This window comes from Pleurodeles waltl, chromosome 12 (genome assembly GCF_031143425.1).
Source record: "Pleurodeles waltl isolate 20211129_DDA chromosome 12, aPleWal1.hap1.20221129, whole genome shotgun sequence".
Lineage (NCBI taxonomy): Eukaryota > Metazoa > Chordata > Amphibia > Caudata > Salamandridae > Pleurodeles > Pleurodeles waltl.
This window is the reverse complement of record NC_090451.1, coordinates 702,402,154-702,420,158: the sequence shown is the minus strand read 5'-3', so window position 1 is coordinate 702,420,158 and position 18,005 is coordinate 702,402,154. Positions and strand designations below refer to the sequence as shown.

Here is an 18,005-nt window from a genome sequence, read left to right as displayed (position 1 = left end):
AATACTATAATCAGCATCATTTATGCAACTAGACATAGTTTGAATCTCTGGTTCATTCCTACCAGGCCCAAGGAAAACTGTAAGAATCCAGTTTTATCCTAGAGCTGTGAGTCCCCTGGTACCTGCGATGGATCCATTGCAGCGTTGAGCAGCCGCTCACCGTAATCCTTTACTTGACAGTGACTCAGGCCTTCTACCCTTGACCCGTTTGGAAGCACTTGTGTGTGATACAGATTGAAATTCATCCCTTGGCCAGTTTGCTACTGCAGAGGCATCCAAGTGCCAGTATGACTACCACAGTCACTTGGACAGAAAGGCTTTCTTTTTCTTACACATCTAAAATGTGCAACATGGACGGTATCATACAACACACGGTCAGTATGCGCTGAAAGGCAGGCCCTTAAGGCCAAGTCCAGGTAGGCGTCATGCAGAGACAGCTTTATGGCTAGCACATGGAATACTGTTTCTTGAATAGCACAGTGTCCCCCCATCAGCATTTTAGCACTGTTAAAGAGGCGGGTCCTGCAGGCTTCTTCAGGTTATTTTCATTAACCCAATGTAGGTCCTCAACAGCTCGTCTCTCGGCTACTTGTCTTCTCCAGCTTGACGGTAGCTATCTTAGGAAAGTCGCAAAGCAGACGAGAACATGCTACTGTTTTCAAGTCGACCCTCTTATTCACAATTGCATACCCTTTTTAAGTGCGCTATGTACTCATGCCTGTTGCAGAAACACTATGGATTAAGTTTCAGTGCTGCACTGCCTTGTGCCCCAAATGTAGTGTTATTTTATGCATTGCTGCACTCAGTAGTGGTTAACAAATGTTGTTTAAAGTTAAACTTTGTTGGAAAGGGAACGGTTTCTCAAGGATAAATGACAATGATACTTATACAGGAGAACCACTGTTAAAGGTAAGCAACTTTTTCATATGGAGGTCTGTATTTACACTGCAGTGTTTATGCTGCAGCTGTGGGGAGAATCTGTATGTCCCAGACAAGTGGTGGAACTTGAGGGGCTGTGATGTGCCAGGTTTAATATTCAGTGCTGTAGTTAGGTGGGTAAGTCCAAGAAATGTAGTAGCCCTGGTTTCTTGAGTCTGGATTTAGCTGCGTTGGCAAAGTTACGTGTACTTGTACCGTAACTGGAATCAGGGGCCCCGTCAACCCCCACGTTACAGCTACAACGGGAGTGGAGTGCTTGATGGGCCTCTTCTTTCTACAACTCTTCAAACAAAGACTCGTAAATAACGTGAAAGAGTGAGCAAGTGGATGTATGGATGAGTGAAAGAGTACATGGATGGGTGGATTAGTGGATGGAGTGAAGGTATGGATGGATGACTGAAAGGATGGATGAATGAAAGGATGGATAGATGATTGAGAGTGGATGGAGAGATGATGAGGGGAAGGGTCGAGAATGGATGGATGAATGGATAGATTGATTTGGAGAAGGATGTATAGGTTTGGATATGAATGGGTGGACGGAGGGAATGGTGAAAGATTAAATAATAGATTAATGAATAACACTTTAAAGGCAAAATTGTGGATATTAGCACGTGAGTGGAAGGATGAATGGATAGATGCCTGGATGGAAGAGACACGTGAGATCTTCTGGGGAGGGTTGTGATGACTTGCTTTGGTTGCTTGGTGCCATAAGAGCTTTGGTTGAAAGTGGGGTGGTATTTTAATTTTCTGGCTACTCCCTTGACTAGAACGTAAGAATCTGCTGTAAGCCAACTTTGAGATGCACTTGGAAGAGCAGGGTATGTTGTTCCCGGGGATCGAGCAGGTATTGGTGCTGCGAGTCATCTGTGGGTATTATCTTTGAGCTGTGTACCACTGGTGATATTGGAATAAAAGGGCGTCCTGCCAGTTAGTACTTCGTGTGCCTTCACTTGAGAACAGAAAGGTTAGAGTTCGTTCTTCTCAGCGTCGACATAATGTGTTCTTGGAATGCCTGTCCTGGTACGAGGGAGACAGTGTGTTGACCTCAGCTCTCTCCTGTGTTTTAGGACATGCCTATGGCATGAGTGTCATGACTGGTTACTCTGCTCCTGCAGCTGCCTCACCATTCCCACAGACCTTTCAGCAGCAAGCATTCGCTCAGCCTACTCCCTTCGTCCATCAGCAGAATGGTATGTATGCCCTTGTTGTGTATTTTCGCTGTTCTTTTGTGTCAGACATCATGGAAAGCCCTTGTGATACGGACAAACAATCCAGCTATTAGTTCTAATGGTTAGGTGCCCTGAGGCGGGAATTTTGTACGTGACCAAAGGTAGAACAGTAAGACGGATTGTGTATATTCACCCTTCCCCACCCCTTGCTGCACATTTGGTTCGCAGATTGCAATGAACATTTAAGAGTAGAAAAATTGCGTGCAAGTCAGGCAGACTTCTACTTGAGAGAATAGAGCTCCTTAAACAGTTTGAAAAGCTAATCTGTGTAATGATCATTTTATACCACATGCTCTGATTTCATTAGAAACAAAAATATATATATCTGAACGCTTTCGGCCCCAGGGACCCCATCCCCTGGACCCAGCTGAATTTGTTAAGGAAAGGGGGGCTCCCCTGAGCCATTAATGGCCCTGGGGAGCCCAGGGCCGGCTCATATGCTATGTCTTGGGGTGCGGAAACCTGTGTTTGCTGTCGCTGGGTGGTAGCAATTTCAGATCTCCTGCCAAGCAGAAGCAAACACCAACTCCTCTCCCTGCGGTGGGAGCTTGAAAAATGCTCCAGCCTGCTCGGAACAGACCTTAGATCTGTTTCCCTGCCTAAAGGCAGCCAACCACACAGGGGCAAAGCCTTTGGCCATATGCGGCAGAGAGTTAGCCACAGTGTTTTTTATTATTGTTTTTTAAAATTATTTTTAAGTGAGTAGGACGGGCGCCCGCCCTCCCCCTTCCTTAACCCCTTCACTGCCAGGCTTTTTCCCACTCAGGTGCCAGGCCTTTTTTTGGCTATTTGGAGCATTTTGCACTTAGGCCCTCATAACTTTTTGTCCACATAAGCTACCCAAGCCAAATATGCATCCTTTTTTTCCAACATCCTAGGGATTCTAGAGGTACCCATAGTTTGTGGGTTCCCCTGAAGGAGACCAAGAAATTAGCCAAAATACAGCGAATATTTCGTTTTTTTTAGAAAAAAAATGGGATTAAAGGGCTGCAGGAGAAGGCTTGTGTGTTTTTTCCCTGAAAATGGGATCAACAAAGGGTTTGCGTTGCTAAAATCGCCATTTTCACAACTTTCAGGAACAGGCAGACTTAAATCAGAAAACCCAATTTCTTTACACAAGTTTGCCATTATACTGGGACATACCCCATTTTTACTATTTTTTGTGCTTTCAGCCTCCTTCCAGTTAGTGACAGAAATGGGTGTGAAACCAATGCTGGATCCTGGAAAGCAAAACATTTCTGAAAAGTAGAGAAAATTCTGAACGCAGCAAGGGGTCATTGTGTAGATCCTACAAGGTTTCCTAGATAAAATAACAGCTGAAATTAAAAAAAATATTGAAATTGAGGTGAAAAAAACAGCCATTCTTCTCCACATTTCACTCTGTAATTTTTTCCTGAGATGTCAGATTTTTGAAAGCAACATACCATTACATCTGCTGGACTCTTCTGGTTGTGGGGATATGCAGTGCTTGTAGGTTCATCAAGATCCCTAGATACCCAGAGCCAATAAATGAGCTGCACCTTGCAATGGGTTTTCATTGTACATCGGGTATACAGTAATTCGTTTGCTGAAATATAAAGAGTGAAAAATAGGTATTAAGGAAACCTTTGTATTTCCAAAATGGGCACAAGATAAGGTGTTGAGAAGCAGTGGTTCTTTGCATATCTCTGAATTCCGGGGTGCCCATGCTAGCATGTGAATTACAGAGCATTTCTCAAATAGATGTAGTTTTTTATACACTGTCTTACATTTGGGAGGAACAAATGTAGAGAAAGACAAAGGGCAACAACACTTGTTTTGCTATTCTGTGTTCCCCCAAGTCTCCCGATAAAAATGGTAGTTCACTTGCGTGGGTAGGCCTTACGCTGCGACAGGAAATTCAACATGGACACATCACATTTTTACATTGAAAACTGACGTGTTTTTTGGAAAGTGCCTAGCTGTGGATTTTGATCTCTAGCTCACCCGGCACCGAGGAAAACCTACCAAACCTGTGCATTTTTTACAACTAGACACCTAGGGGAATCCAGGATGGGGTGACTTGTGGGGCTCTCACCAGGTTCTGTTACCCAGAATCCTTTGCAAACCTCAAAATTTGGCCCAAAAAACACTTTTTCCTCACATTTCGGTGACAGAAAGTTCTGGAATCTGGGAGGAGCCACAAATTTCCTTCCACCCTGTGTTCCCCCAAGTCTCCTGAAAAAATCTGGGGCCGGGGCGGTGGGTGGGGGTGGGGGTGGGGGGGGGGGGGGGTTGCAGTGCAGAAAAGACCTAATAAAAAAATTGCCTCCTGGGGAGCAACCTCTGCCTAAGGAGTCATTCCCCTAATGCCAATTTCATTTAAAAAAAAATAAAAAAAGATCACCGGTGTCTAGTGGCCCAAATAAATGTGTCACACCCTGGAGAGATGGAAGCGCGGGTCCCACTGCCCTTAATTTTAATTAGTAGCCATGGAGGATGGGGCCCCTGTGCACAGTGTGGGGTTGACTTAAAGGCACGCGAGGGGCTGGCTGCAGGGCTGGCCACTGCCATGCCTTGTGGCCAACACTCCACAGTGCACGACCAAAAGGTCGTGTGCAGCGTGGGGTTGGCAGCACGCAGAGGGTCAGTGCTCGTTTGGCATATGGTAATTAAAAACTACTTTACTTTTTTTTTTTTGAAATTCACAGAAAAAACAAAGGTGAACGTAATGTTATAGTTAGGTAAAATGTTTATTTTAAACTCTAAAAATCACTGAAATTCACCAGTTATAGTTAGTTATCTCAAGTAACTATAACTTGTGTCCTAAGATAGCTATAGCTCGCGCCTTCGCCATTCACTACTAATTACCCTACCAATCACATCACTCATGACATCATCGAAAAATATCACTGCATGACCCTTGGGAGTACTATAACATTGACCATAAAGGGGATTCAAAACTGGAACATACCGTATCCAGGGTTCTCCCCTTGACGATACAACCACCTACCATAGGGCAGAACAACAGACAGCTGCCTACGATAAGATAGACATGCACGTTTCACCAGAAGAGGCAGACCTCCTTTTTGAGAGACTCACTAAATTGGAGCGTTTTGTCCAATTTCGTGCCATGTTAAAGGAGATGCTTACTACAGCCTCAGGAGTGTTTACGAAGCCATTCAAAGCAAAGTGGTTACACCTCATATGGAAAAAAAACGACATACTTTCTTCCTCTGAACTCATATTTATCAAGTGTCATACAATTTTTTTGGTAGTTCACACTACCCGTATGCGGACGTGTGCGCAAGTCACAAGTGACACTCCCCCAACTAATAAAGAGAGCAGACGCTTTGATGCACCAGGAAAAGGGCAGCAGTCAGAGTGACCACACACTACCAGGTTGCCCAATTTTTTGGCCTCTTTGCATGATACGACAGGCCTCTGTGGCATGAGATGGAGGAGCTCATGCAACATCTCCCTAAGTGGTATAGAAAGGGGAGAGGAGCGTGTGACATAAGGTAAAACTATTACCAATGTCACAGTGCACTTGACGCTGCGAAGGCTGCTGCTAGGGTGTCACTACTCTTGGCTTAACATATCTGCCATTGAGCCAGAAGTCCTGTAGTATCTTATCACCCTGCCATTTAATTGAGAACATCTCTTTAGAATGCAGGTTCTTGAGATGCTGAAAGAAATTTAAAAGGGCACCGAAATTGTAGAGTACATACCCCATCCACTCGAGTTTCATTTAGCTGTAAAGGCAGTCATCCCATACACCTTTAGAATGTACATATAAATGAGAAATGCTTCGTCACATGGTTAAACAAGTTAACATGTCTAAAATTTCATTTCCAACTAAACAAAATGTAATTTGATTGACGTAAAGGACTTGCAAACTGTGAGGAGGGAACAGAAGAGATAAAGGAGAACAATCTGTGTTGCTCACTAATGGAAGCATCTAGGGATATAAGTACATACAGATATTTTCAAAAGCAAAAAATAGTGTCTCTGTCTACGACTAGGCACCTGGATAATATATTCAATCTGATGAACTTAGTCACTCCTCCCTCGAAGGCAGAAATAATAAATCACATTAAATGCATGGGATTTTTGTTTGGCTCGGGGACCTGATAAAATTCCAGTCTCTCTTCTGAATGTAAAATGTACATGATAGGGCTTCCATTGACATCCTTACATCAAATGTGTTTCATCAACTGTACTATGCCATCATCACGGGTGAGTCAGTATATTACTTCCAAGCCGTATAGAAAGGTACACAAGATGCTGTGCTGTGCTTATTTGTATGGCGCTATAGGTTGGAGCTATCAGCTTTGATATGGTGGAAAAGATTGTTCCAGGCTTTGGGAGTGGGATTAGAGAAGGCTGTAGCTTGTAGATCCGGGTGATGTAGGCAAGGAGAAAGTTGACTTAGTAAATATGTCTATGTGTGAAATTGGATATGACTGTTGGGGTATGCTGGGCCCTGGTTGTGTAGCGCTTTGTAGCTGTGTGAGAGGAATTTGAAGGGGGTTTGCAAGGTTGACCTATGGGTGCCCATCAGGAGTAATCTGAAGATCTTCCTGAATAGCTTAATGATGTGGAAGTGGTAGATGCGATGTCTTTTCTGAATAGGACCACTTCTGTTTTGTCGCTTTTGAGTTTTAAGCAGTTGGCCTAAACTTGATTAAGTTTGCATGGGTTTTGGGGATTTCGTCAGATAGGGAGAGAATGAGCTGGATGTTGTTAGTGCATATGATGTTGGTGAAAAAAGTCATGTAGATGTTTAAAAGTATGGGGCTCCGAGAGATGCCTTGAGGAACGTTACAGATCAAGTTACAGACTGTGGACAAATATGGAGCTAAGCTGACTGTTTTGGTGGGTGCTGATCCACCGGTCTTGTGGAGGCATTGGATGAGGATGGAGACAGTGTTGAACGTATTTGATACGTCTACGAAGATGAATGCTGCTGTGTCCTGTCCTTATCCACAATGAGGTGGATGTCATTGGTGGTAGAAACGAGGATGTTCTCAGTGCTGTGGTTGGGCCTGAATCCGTATTGAGAAAGTTCCAGGAGCTGGTTGGAGATGATGTGGTCAGCCAGTCTGGTGTTGATGAGTTTTTAGTACCTTGGGCAGGTAGGGGAGGAGGGATATCTGTAGTTAGCCAATTTTCTAAGGTCCGCTGAAGGTTTCTTCAAGAGTGGTAAGATTGTGGGGTATTTTCAGGAGGCTGGGAAGTTGGTGGCATAGCAAGTGATGTTGAGAATTGATGTGAGGGCTGTGAAAATGAAGTCCAGTCTTTGGCGAAGATGAAGTGTGGACATGGATTTGAGTGGGCTCCTGCGTTAAGTGTATGATGTTTTGAGGTTTCCAGTGGGGTGATGACTGGCTAGGCCATCAGGACAGTTTCTTGGATGTTCTTTTCAGAGTGGAGCATTTTAAGATGGGGAGGTGACATTGTTGTAGATGGTATTATTTTTGTGTGTTAAGTAGAGGAAGAGCTGGGTGCAGAGTTCCTGTGAAGGGGTGATGGTTGTGCAGCTGGTGGCCAGGACGTGAATTCTTTCACTGTGGTGAAGATTTCTTTTGAGGTTTTGGGTCTGTTTTGGATCTGTTTGGTGATGGCTTAGCGCTTTGTGGTTCTGAAACTGTGGTAATTCTGGAGGGCTGATCTGTATGTGTCTGTTGTCGTCGTCGTGGGTGTTGTGCCATTGTTTTTCCAGGCTGTTTGCAGTGATGCTTGGTGAGTCAGACCAAGCGTCCAGAATGATTCCAAAGATATAGCTTTAGAGAGCATGGGTTATTCAAAGAGTTGATCTTCACACAAAGCACAGCATATCAGATACAAAATATCAATTCATAATAGTATTTTTATGATAATTAGCACATATTTCATTCTTGAAAATTATATTCCAGTTTAACACAGTTTTTTAGATGACTTTTATCATATTCTGACAACTTATAATCAACAAATGATGATGCAGTGCAAATGCTATCCCACAGGCAACATGTGTTTCTGGATTATCTCTGCCTCAACCTTTGTGGTGGGATGATTGGTGTATATGTTTTTTAGCTAAAATAACAGTTGGAAAATGTTAAAATATGAAACAGAACATTGGAATAAATAGAATTACAATGAACAAAGATACATTTATATTGACTTAAAAAATATTTAAATAGGCGATGACAAAATCATGAGAGAGACAAAAGAGACTCAAATCCCAAACTCGCAGTGTAGTCACTGGTATAACACATTTGGAAATGATTTTATTAACATACTTTTATATAAATCATCAATCTGTTTTTGGTTACAGTAATATATTCAAATGAATTTGTAACCAAACTCAAATTGTTACAACAAAATTATATCACAGTGCAATCAACACATCCCTTTCTAAATGAATGAATACTCCTTTACAGTAGAGTGTACATTAAATCAGCTCAAGCATCCACCTTGCTCTTGACTTGGATCGAGATGTGGCGATGGTTTTTTAGGAGAGCCAGGCAGTCTCAGCAGAAGGTGACCCATGTGTGCTAGGTCATTTGAGTGGGGCAGGAGCTGCGACTGGAGTTCGGTGAATCAGATGTCTCCAGGGATCTTGTTCCAGTTGCACAGGGAGTTCATAGTGTGTGTGGTTCTGAGTTGGCTGTGCAGGCAGAAGTGGGTGAAGGCATTGGTTGGTCCAAGTGAGCATGGTGAGCTTGTCCACCATGAAGCTGGGCAGGTTGGTGAAGACCGGTTCAAGGAGGTGTCCGTCTGCATGAGTGGGGTTGTTCACTCGTTGGGTGAGTCTTACTCTGTTCAGGTCTTCCAGGAGGTTAGTGGTATTGGTTGCCTGGGCCACTATGTGAAAGTTGGGGTCTCAGAGTTGATGCCACTGCCATAGGGGCATTGAGATCCGCAAGTATGGTGCTGAAGTTGGATCTTGGTCTGGGCAGCTGGTAGAGTAGTGCCTCTTCCAGGTGTTTGAAGTGCTAGCCTTGAAGGCCATGTATTTGAGGAAGACGCTGGTATTTACTGAAGTGATGGAGCAGTTGATTTCTCTCTGTGGATGATAGCATGATCTCCTCCATGTTTGCTGGTTCTTTCTGGTCTTGCGATTTTGTATCCGGGTTGTATTCCCAGGGTGGGTGCCGGCTTAAGCCAGGTTTTGGTGAGTAATAGGTCTGGTGAGAGGTTGTGCAGAAGGTCCCAAACTTCTAGATATGTTTTGCGAGCAAGCAGGTGTTGAGGGAAAGACTGGTGAGGTTGGGGTGTGTGGTGCTTAGTGGGTTCTGGTGTCGTATGGTTGTGTGTGAGATGAACAGTAATAATAATTTTTAAAACTTAATCCAAATCACTTCATTGGGTGCAGCTGGGAAAGTGTTCTGTAAATGCATTCTAGACTATCTTCTGAAATGCGCAGATAATACAGTTCTACCTAAAGAGCATGCCTTGTTAAAAAACAAATGTGTTGATGACATCACAACACTAAACATGATGGCTGAAAAATACACATTCTTGAAGCATCGTGCCAACCATGTTTTGGATATAGAGTTGTGCATGGCCTTTCATTACTGTGGTATAAACTGAATGGGATTGGACTCAGGAATGGAGTACTCAGGCTTCTGATTGCACTTCAAGCAGTTGATTGGGTGTAAAATTGTGGTGTTTGCGATAAGGGTCATAGCAATTGGTTGTTTCTTAAAGAAAAATGGACTTAAGTGTGGTGCATTTGATCCACACCGCTCTCATGTTAAGCCTTGGTGCATTTTAGCCTCTACTCTTCTTTTTGTATCTAAATCAGTTTTCATGTTAGTTAGACAAAGCTAGAATGTTTCCCCCATAACTGATTGGTTGTAAAATGCACACACTGCTCTCTGCTGAAATTGGTTAAATCGATTAGACACCAAGTGGCTACAGGTAAGACTACAGACATTATTTGATTATCCAAAAACATTAACTGAAGATCAGTGTAAATTAAATTATTGATATTTTGAAAAAAATATGAACAAGTTGAATTCAGTCAGCTGTACAACCCAGTTAGAAAGAGTTTAAAGCTACATCTGTGTGAGGGTGACCATCTGGCACAATGTAACTAATTTGGCCCACGTAGGTCAGTTATAGAGTAACGCCATTGTGCATGGTTCAGAGCTCCATGAGGGAAAAATAATATCTTTCTCCTCCAATAAAAGTGGGCAGAAATGTATCCAACTCCACCTTACCGTATAGAATAGAATATATACCTTATGTTAAATAAAGTGGAGCTCTAAATAAACTGGAGGGGAAGATTTAAAATCTATCTTTTAAGTACGTAAATCTCAGTTCGGGCGATCATGCTTGAAGCTAAGTTGATTAGGGCATATGTTAGGGTCAACTCTCGCAGTGGGCACTTCAGATTTATCAGGCGCCTATTATCTCCCTGCAAGAGTTAATGCAGAGAGAAATTAGGACTAACATAATATGAAGTTGCACTCTTTACAGATATATGATACAAGCATTGTTAAGTGCCACTCTGAAAGATGTCGAGTATTACAATACGATTACTGTAAAGCAAGCCACTTTAGTTACAAGGAAGGTATAAGCTTGTTACTTTATTGCACAATAAAAACAGTGCATGTCTATCAAAGCACTACATCGCATTGAGGAACGTGCAGTGGCCAAGCAAAGTCAACCAGGCTTGTCAGTCTAATGGCACTCAAATTACATAGTTTTTATATGAATTTGCGTACAGGTGGCTTCTCATTAAGACCTTATACATTCTGCTGAGAGTTTGACTCATCAGGAGGGCAGGTCCCCAGTGTGTAAGTTGGAGGTACAGCATTTCATCCATGTGCAGTTGGTACTCCCTTCTGCAAAGCTTGGTCTTACCAGGCACTCGAGAAGCAGATTCAAGCGTTATGGGGTCGTAGATTCTGCTCAAGCTCTTCATTTTGTATGATTTCAACCAACAATGACTGATCGTTTCAGTGTATACAGATATTTTAAATGTTTAGAAATGAAGACTTATGGGTGAGCTTTAATTCGTCATAGTGTTTTATTTATTTTATTATTGTATATATACACGTCTAGAATATCTTAGAGACAAACACTCAAGGTGAATATTTAATGGTTCTTGTGCCTTCATGTCTTCTTGTATTCTTCTGGTTTGTCATCCTTCTTGGAAGGACAACAGTTAATCTAATCTTATTCATCCTTAGAGTTATTAGAATCCATCTAAGCACCTGAAAAGTATAGAAGAGGTCAGAGCGAAGTCAATGACAGCTGGTTCTCAGGCTTTCCAGGCTAGCCCAGTCTTTATAGACCAAAGAGACTTTATCATGGGTTACATAATTTAATCTTCTGTTAGGGACAAGGAAAATGGTTATGGCCACTCGGCGGCAAGTAAAGTTTGTTGATATTACCTGTGTAAGGATGCTATTGCAAGGCCTGGATTATCTTGTTTGGAAGGCCAGTTCTTTTGAAAGAAACTTTACTTGGAATCTGCAATGTCCATTCATTTTACATCAGCCACGTGTAATTAAGATATTCTGTTGCCTCTGCAATGTGGTTCTATCTTTGCTTGTGGTTGTTGTGACTGGGAAGGAGCTATTCGAAAAGTGTGGTTGATGTAACAAGAGAATCAAGTGTAGCAGCTGGATGGCTGAATTAACATTATTCATATCGTTCTTAAGGATGATGTAAATTGATAGTGGCCAGTTTCTTTGTGGAAGTAGGTGAGTGGAGTTTGCTGAATCAGGGGTTCACAGGGTTTTGTCCGTATTTGGACAGAATGACACTAGTGCACTATATAAGTGGCTCCCTCAGCGCCTTCATCCTTAGCACCATCTTCTGTTTCCGAAATCATAGATGGAAATTGTAATGCCGTTTCTAAAACTGAAGCTTTATTCATTCTTAGCACGGTGATGTAAGTCATTGGAAGATTTTATGCTAAATAATAATTTGATGAAGGCTCTTGAAACCTTGCTGAAAAAGTCACCTGGACACCCACTGATATATTGAGTAATGGCATTGTGCCTCAGGCCCTTCCGTGAACTTATCTATTGTGATAGCTGTCAGTTATTCATAAAAACAGCAATAGCTGAGCTGTACGCCTGTTTGGAAGCCTACAACATCTTGAGTCATTTTCAAGCTTGCTCAGTCCTCATTAAGGAGTAGAGACCATCATAGTGGCAATCGTCCATCATGGACATCCTGAATGATGAGACATCTTATATGTAAATGTAGTTGCATCCCTCTTTAGCACTTGGCATCCTCGAACACTCCCTAGTACTACATAGATTGGAGAAGTTGATTGGGCGTTGAGTGTGACTTGTGTTTTTATCTTTATCTAGCACTTTTCATTGTATATGTATGTCCTCTCACTAACTTCGGTTGAACTTTAGGATGTCATTTCATAACTGTACTAACAGCCAGATTATTTTTAAGCTGCCGATCTCTTGGGAATTTGAACAAGTTATTTAACTCACTTTTCCATCATTCAGGATTTGAATAAGTATAAAACCGAGTTGTTGGGAGACCGGTAGACTCAGCCTGCCGTATGGACAGTCGCTATTCTTGGGATCTCTAGTACCACTTGATTAACAGACAATTGATGACTTTTGATTTCTGTGGAAGCATCTCATCTTTGAAGTGTTCTTCGGATAGAAGGGGAACTCGAAGATTTTGAGAAAGAGAGCCCTTCCCCTATCTACAGCAAGCTTCTGGAGATCCCCGACTGTTGACTTAATAATTGGAGCGAGCAGCATCTCACACTTTCATCATCCAAACCTGAGGCTGGAATGAATGTTTTGCAGATGTGGAAAGGGTTGGATATACTGTAAATCAGAGGAAAAAGTAAATGTATATGCAAGAGAAGCTTACTCTTTGGCTACTCAAGAATCCAAGTCCTAGAACAATCTTTTAACCATGAGCAACCTCCTGTGGTTCTGTCCATCGGCCCATCTCTGTCTGGCTACTAAGAGGAAAGATGAGCGCTGCCAGCTGTTTGTTGGACTTAGTGAAGCATGTAAGGAAGGTGTGTTCTGCTCCATCTGTGCATGGTATAGCGATAGGCCATTCTTCAAAGCACTTTTTGTTCCAGTCATTAAAAGGCAGGACATTCTTAAACTTATACCCAAAGTCACCCTTAGGCTGAATTTACCTGAATAGCTGTAAAGGTAATTTAATCTTTGTCTGTTATTGTGTGATGCTTATCGATGCAAACAGTACAAACAGTAATGCTTGTTACATTATAATTCTTCTTCAGAGATTCACGTCATTGATTAGTTACAGCCTATTTATCTCATTCGATCAGGTGCCAGCTTTGGTAGTTTCCCTACAGCCAGGCCTATACAGAGACAGCAAGGACCTCCAGCTGGACTTCACACCAACCCTTTCATGGTGAGTATTAAGGGTTGCACACTGTTGGTACTTCAACAACTAGCCTGCCACATGAGTGGTGGTGGTGGATGTAAGACATATAAAGAACAATACACTGTGGCTGAGCTAAACTTAGACTACACAAAAATTTAAATTTCTGAACTTATACTTTTAATTTATAATTTATGCTACACCTTCAACTTATTATAACTCGCACACCTTCATACGCAGTGTATGCAACCCGGTAGCCACAAGACATTAACTATAACTTGCGCCTTCTCCATGCACTGCTTATACCGCTTTACATTATCTCAGTTATACCATCTAAAATAATAGTATTTACAACAACGGTTATGATATTACAAATCAAGTATTATGGTGAACACAGTGTACGGTAAATTGGTGAGTTAATGGTAAAGTCAGTGTTTAAATCACAATTTTTAAAATGCCATTTTTAGAAAGGTGACATTTTCTTGCCCTACGGCCTGTTAATAGCTCCCCCATCAGGAATGTATATTGGGCTCAGGCAGTGATCAATAGGGATTGGGTGTTGCTGGGGGGCGGGGGTAGGCTTGCCAGAAGGGGAGAGGCAGAGTTGCTCTTCACTCCACTTACATTTTAAAGGAGCTCTCTCAGCATACCCACCAAGACCTAGACACCGGCCTTTTGTCATCCCAGGCATCCTGGGACCTATGCAGGTAGGGTGGACATTTCAGAACCTGAATTATTTCATGTTGGGTCTTTTACCCTGTTGTTCTAAATTTGTGTGGGATGTTACCTTGTGCTGTGCCTGTGTTTTTACTTTATTACTGTTTGTGCATTTCATGGATACTTAACACAGTGCCTCCAAGTTAAGCCTGATTGCTTTTGTGCCATGTTACTAGAGGGTTAGGCACAGATTAATGTAGTGTTTTTTGTGATTCACCCTGAAAAGGATTGTGGTGGTTGCTTGAAGGGTCGTGTCTCCCCCCCCAAAAAAAAATAAAAAACCTAATTTCTGACAATACATGAACTAATGTTTTTTTAGAAACAAAAATAATCTTGAACTACTAATCTATGTGCTACATTGGCCAACAACAGGTCATTGTATATTAAAACATTACTACATGAAATATACTGGCTAAAGAAAAGTCCTTCAGAAACCTCTTTTTAAAGTAAAGAGAATGTAAAGCAGGGCAATGCGAACAAGCTGCAGCTTTCTAGGTTGGAAAACTGACACTTCTCCTTTAAGGAAGCGAGCGCCGTCATTATCTCATCATGGCCTGCCAGTGACAGTTGTTAGCTTTGTTCTCTTTTTAAAGAATCCAGGTATAAGGGAATAGCTTAGGGGATTCCACCTTAGGGGAAGAATGTTTGCCTAGGAATTTAATTAAAATTCCCATAGAGGAGAACTAGGATTACTGGCAATGAACTTCCCCTTTCCCTCCAGGGAATCTGCATTAATAATCAAATGCATGGAATGAAATAGCAAGATTATCCCTCATAAAGTTGGTGGAGAACAAAGATGTGAAAACTAGCATACCCAGTTTATGTAAAGAAGCTTGGCCTATGTGAGCATTAATCCTAGAGTCTAAATTATGGAAGTAATGCAACATAAATAGTTGGACAGACCTCCAACTCATTGCTTTAACATTTCTGAGACTGGAACATTTCAAAGAAATGCAGTGGTAGCTGATTTAGCCACACTGGAATGAGACCCAGGCCTTCTGAGTAATTTTTTTTATTAGTGTTTCGGTAGCTCGGGTGAATGCAAGAGACAATCAATGTAGACATGGACTGCTTTGCCATGGCTGGCTAAATCTGTCCATTGGGCCCACTATTAACAAAGAGATTATCATATGTCTGATATTTTTAGTGCTATCTAGATAGAACTTCAGAACTCTTTCAACATCCAAAGAAAGAAGAGATCGCTCTGCTGGAGCAGAAGGATTTTTGAGAAAAGTAGATAAAAAACTTACCCGATTGATATAAAAATCTGAAACTACTTTTGGATGACAAAATGGGTGAGTTTTCATATCCAGTTTGTTCCAATGGAACATTGAATGTGGTCTTCACAGCATAGAGCCTGCATCTCACCAACTGTGCACTCAAAAGTGGTAGCTACCAGAAAAGCTGCTTTCCAAGATGAATGCTGCAGGGAAGCCCAATATATAAGTTGAGAGGAGGGCTATACTATGTTTCCTTGGGGTGAGGTTTTCCTAACTTAGCGAAAGACCTTTTCAACACCTTCTCCAAAATACTTTATTACATGACCTCTAGGAGATAGTGGTTTGTGAAGTATTTATCTTTAACAAAGTAGCTTATCTTAGACCTCGGGTCTACTCTGTACTTGTGGCAGATAGTAGGGTCCATGTAGGTTTATACCATTTGATTATTTTTGTTTGGGGGGGGGAGGGCGGCAGCAAATCCCTCCATATATTGTTTTGTGAGTTATCACCATTGCCTTGAAGATTATTTTCTGGTGCACAGGGAGCCGTTGTTGTTCCTTGATAATTGGACTAATATGGTTGTGTTCTGAACTAACAGTAATATCTTTAATAGCTCCCTTGCACCTCTAAGGTAAATGGCATTTCTGTATTCTAGCCTTGACTGGACAAGTTCATTTACAACAGTAACATGGTGAGAGTACGGAAACAAGAGTAGAATACTTGTGAGCTGGATAATTTGAAAAAATAAGTCCTAGTTGTTGCAACCATGTGAGACTGTAAAGATGGATGACTGTCAATATAAATAGCCAGATTTCTAACCACTGGTTTCGGACGTGAGCCTATTAAAGGCGGCCAGAAGGTGTCTGATCTTTTTTTGAGACATCAACTTTAGTAAGCAGCGGTTCGGTTTGGGGAAACATCACTTGCAAATGCAACAAGGTGCATTTACCGCAATGGTGTCACTACGCTTAATGGAACAACTCCCTTTTTCTCTGCTTTAACCATGCATTTGCTGAACAACACACATGCGTGGTTAAGGCAGAGATAAAGGGAGTCCGTATCTGGAGAGGACACGGTCAGGTAAATGGGCTGCGGGGTTGGGTTTTTAGGGGCAGTGGTGGCGGTCTAGGTAGTTTTGCTTTTACGGGTGGGGTGGGGGTGTCAGGGTAATTTTGGATTTAGGGAGTGTGGGGGGGCAGGTTTTTTGGGGCAGGATGGGGGAATTTTGTATTTAGGGCGGGTTGGGGGCGGGTGTTTTGGGGCAGGGTAATTTTGTATTTAGGGCAGGTAGGGGGTCAGGGTAATTTTGTATTGTGGGGGGGTGGGTTTTTAGGGGTGGGGCAGGATAATTTTGTTTTTAGGGGTGGGGGATCAGGGTAATTTTGTATTTAGGGTGGGTTTTTAGGGGCAGGGGTAATTTTGTATTTATGGGCGACTGGGGGGGGGTCTGGTTTAAAGGGGCGGGGTGGGGAATCGGGGTAATTTTGTATTTAGGGCATGTGGGGGTGGGTTTTTAGGGGTGGGGCTGGGTAATGTTTTTAGGAGCGGGTGTGGGGAGGTTGGGGTCATTTTGTATTTAGGGTGGGTTTTTTAGGAGCAGGGGTAATTTTGTCTTTATGGTCGGGTGGGAGGGTTGGGATTATAGGGGCGGTGGTGGGGGGTCGGAGAATTTTTGTTTTTAGGGGGTGAGTGTGGGGGGCAGAGGTAGGACGTTGTCAGGTAAGTGGAGCTGGGAGAGGATTGGGGGTAGTTTTTAGGGGTGGGGGTGGTTGGGTTATATTTTTTTACTTTGTGGGGGGTCAGGGTAGTTTTGTTTTTAGGGCAGGTTGGGGGGGGTCGGGGTACTATGGTTTTTAGGGTGGGGTGTGGGTATCATGGTAATTTTGTATTTATTTGAGTTTTTAGGGGCGGGGATCCGGGTAATTTTGTTTTTAGGGGCAGGTAGGTGTTTTTTGGGGGGTAGGATCAGTTGTTTTGTAGCGGGGTTGAAGTAGGTTTTAGGGGCGGGTGTGGGGGTCGGGTTAGTTGTGTTTTAGGGTGGGTGGGGGGGGCATGTGAAAACCATGCCTACCGTTCCACACATGCTTTTACTAGGCATACCTTTACAGCAAAAAATTGTTTGTAAAGGCATGCGTGGAAACAACGTGGTGGTTGTTCCGACTGCGTTTTTCAGGCCTGCGTGGTTGGCGCATGCGTTGTTCCATCAGACACCTTTTGATTTGGGCTTCATTCAGCTTTAAAATGATTGCTGCTATCCACCAGTATGTCAGCGCCAGGTAGTGTCTTATCTCATTGCCTGCTGGTTCTTCTTCCAGGTTATTTTCAGATACAGAGACAAAAAAGACCAGTTGTGTGTTGTTGGTGAACATTTACAACTCTACTTCTGCTTGATAGAGCAAGATTGCTTGTGGTCGAATCTGGGTGTAGAAAACAAATACTAGTGATAAAATAGACCATGGATACTCAAAGTACGGCCTACGGGCCTCATGCAGCCCCTCTGAGCTTTAAATGTGCCCCCTGGGAGCAGGAGCACTGGGCAGCTGTTTGCTGGACTCAGCACTAACAATAAAAATCATAAATAGACACACAATCATTTATTTCAAATGTA

At 42.6% G+C, this 18,005-nt stretch overlaps 1 protein-coding gene across 2 annotated transcripts in view; it reads left to right on the top strand.

The window, feature by feature from the left end:
• AGFG2 (ArfGAP with FG repeats 2) overlaps positions 1-18,005 on the top strand; it is a 259,436-nt gene that overhangs the window by 219,358 nt on the left and 22,073 nt on the right. For both annotated transcript variants that reach the window (XM_069215633.1, XM_069215632.1), the window contains 2 exons: positions 2,007-2,129; positions 13,405-13,490. In XM_069215633.1, the coding sequence (XP_069071734.1) occupies positions 2,007-2,129; positions 13,405-13,490 (209 nt within the window). The remainder of the gene's footprint in view (positions 1-2,006; positions 2,130-13,404; positions 13,491-18,005) is intronic.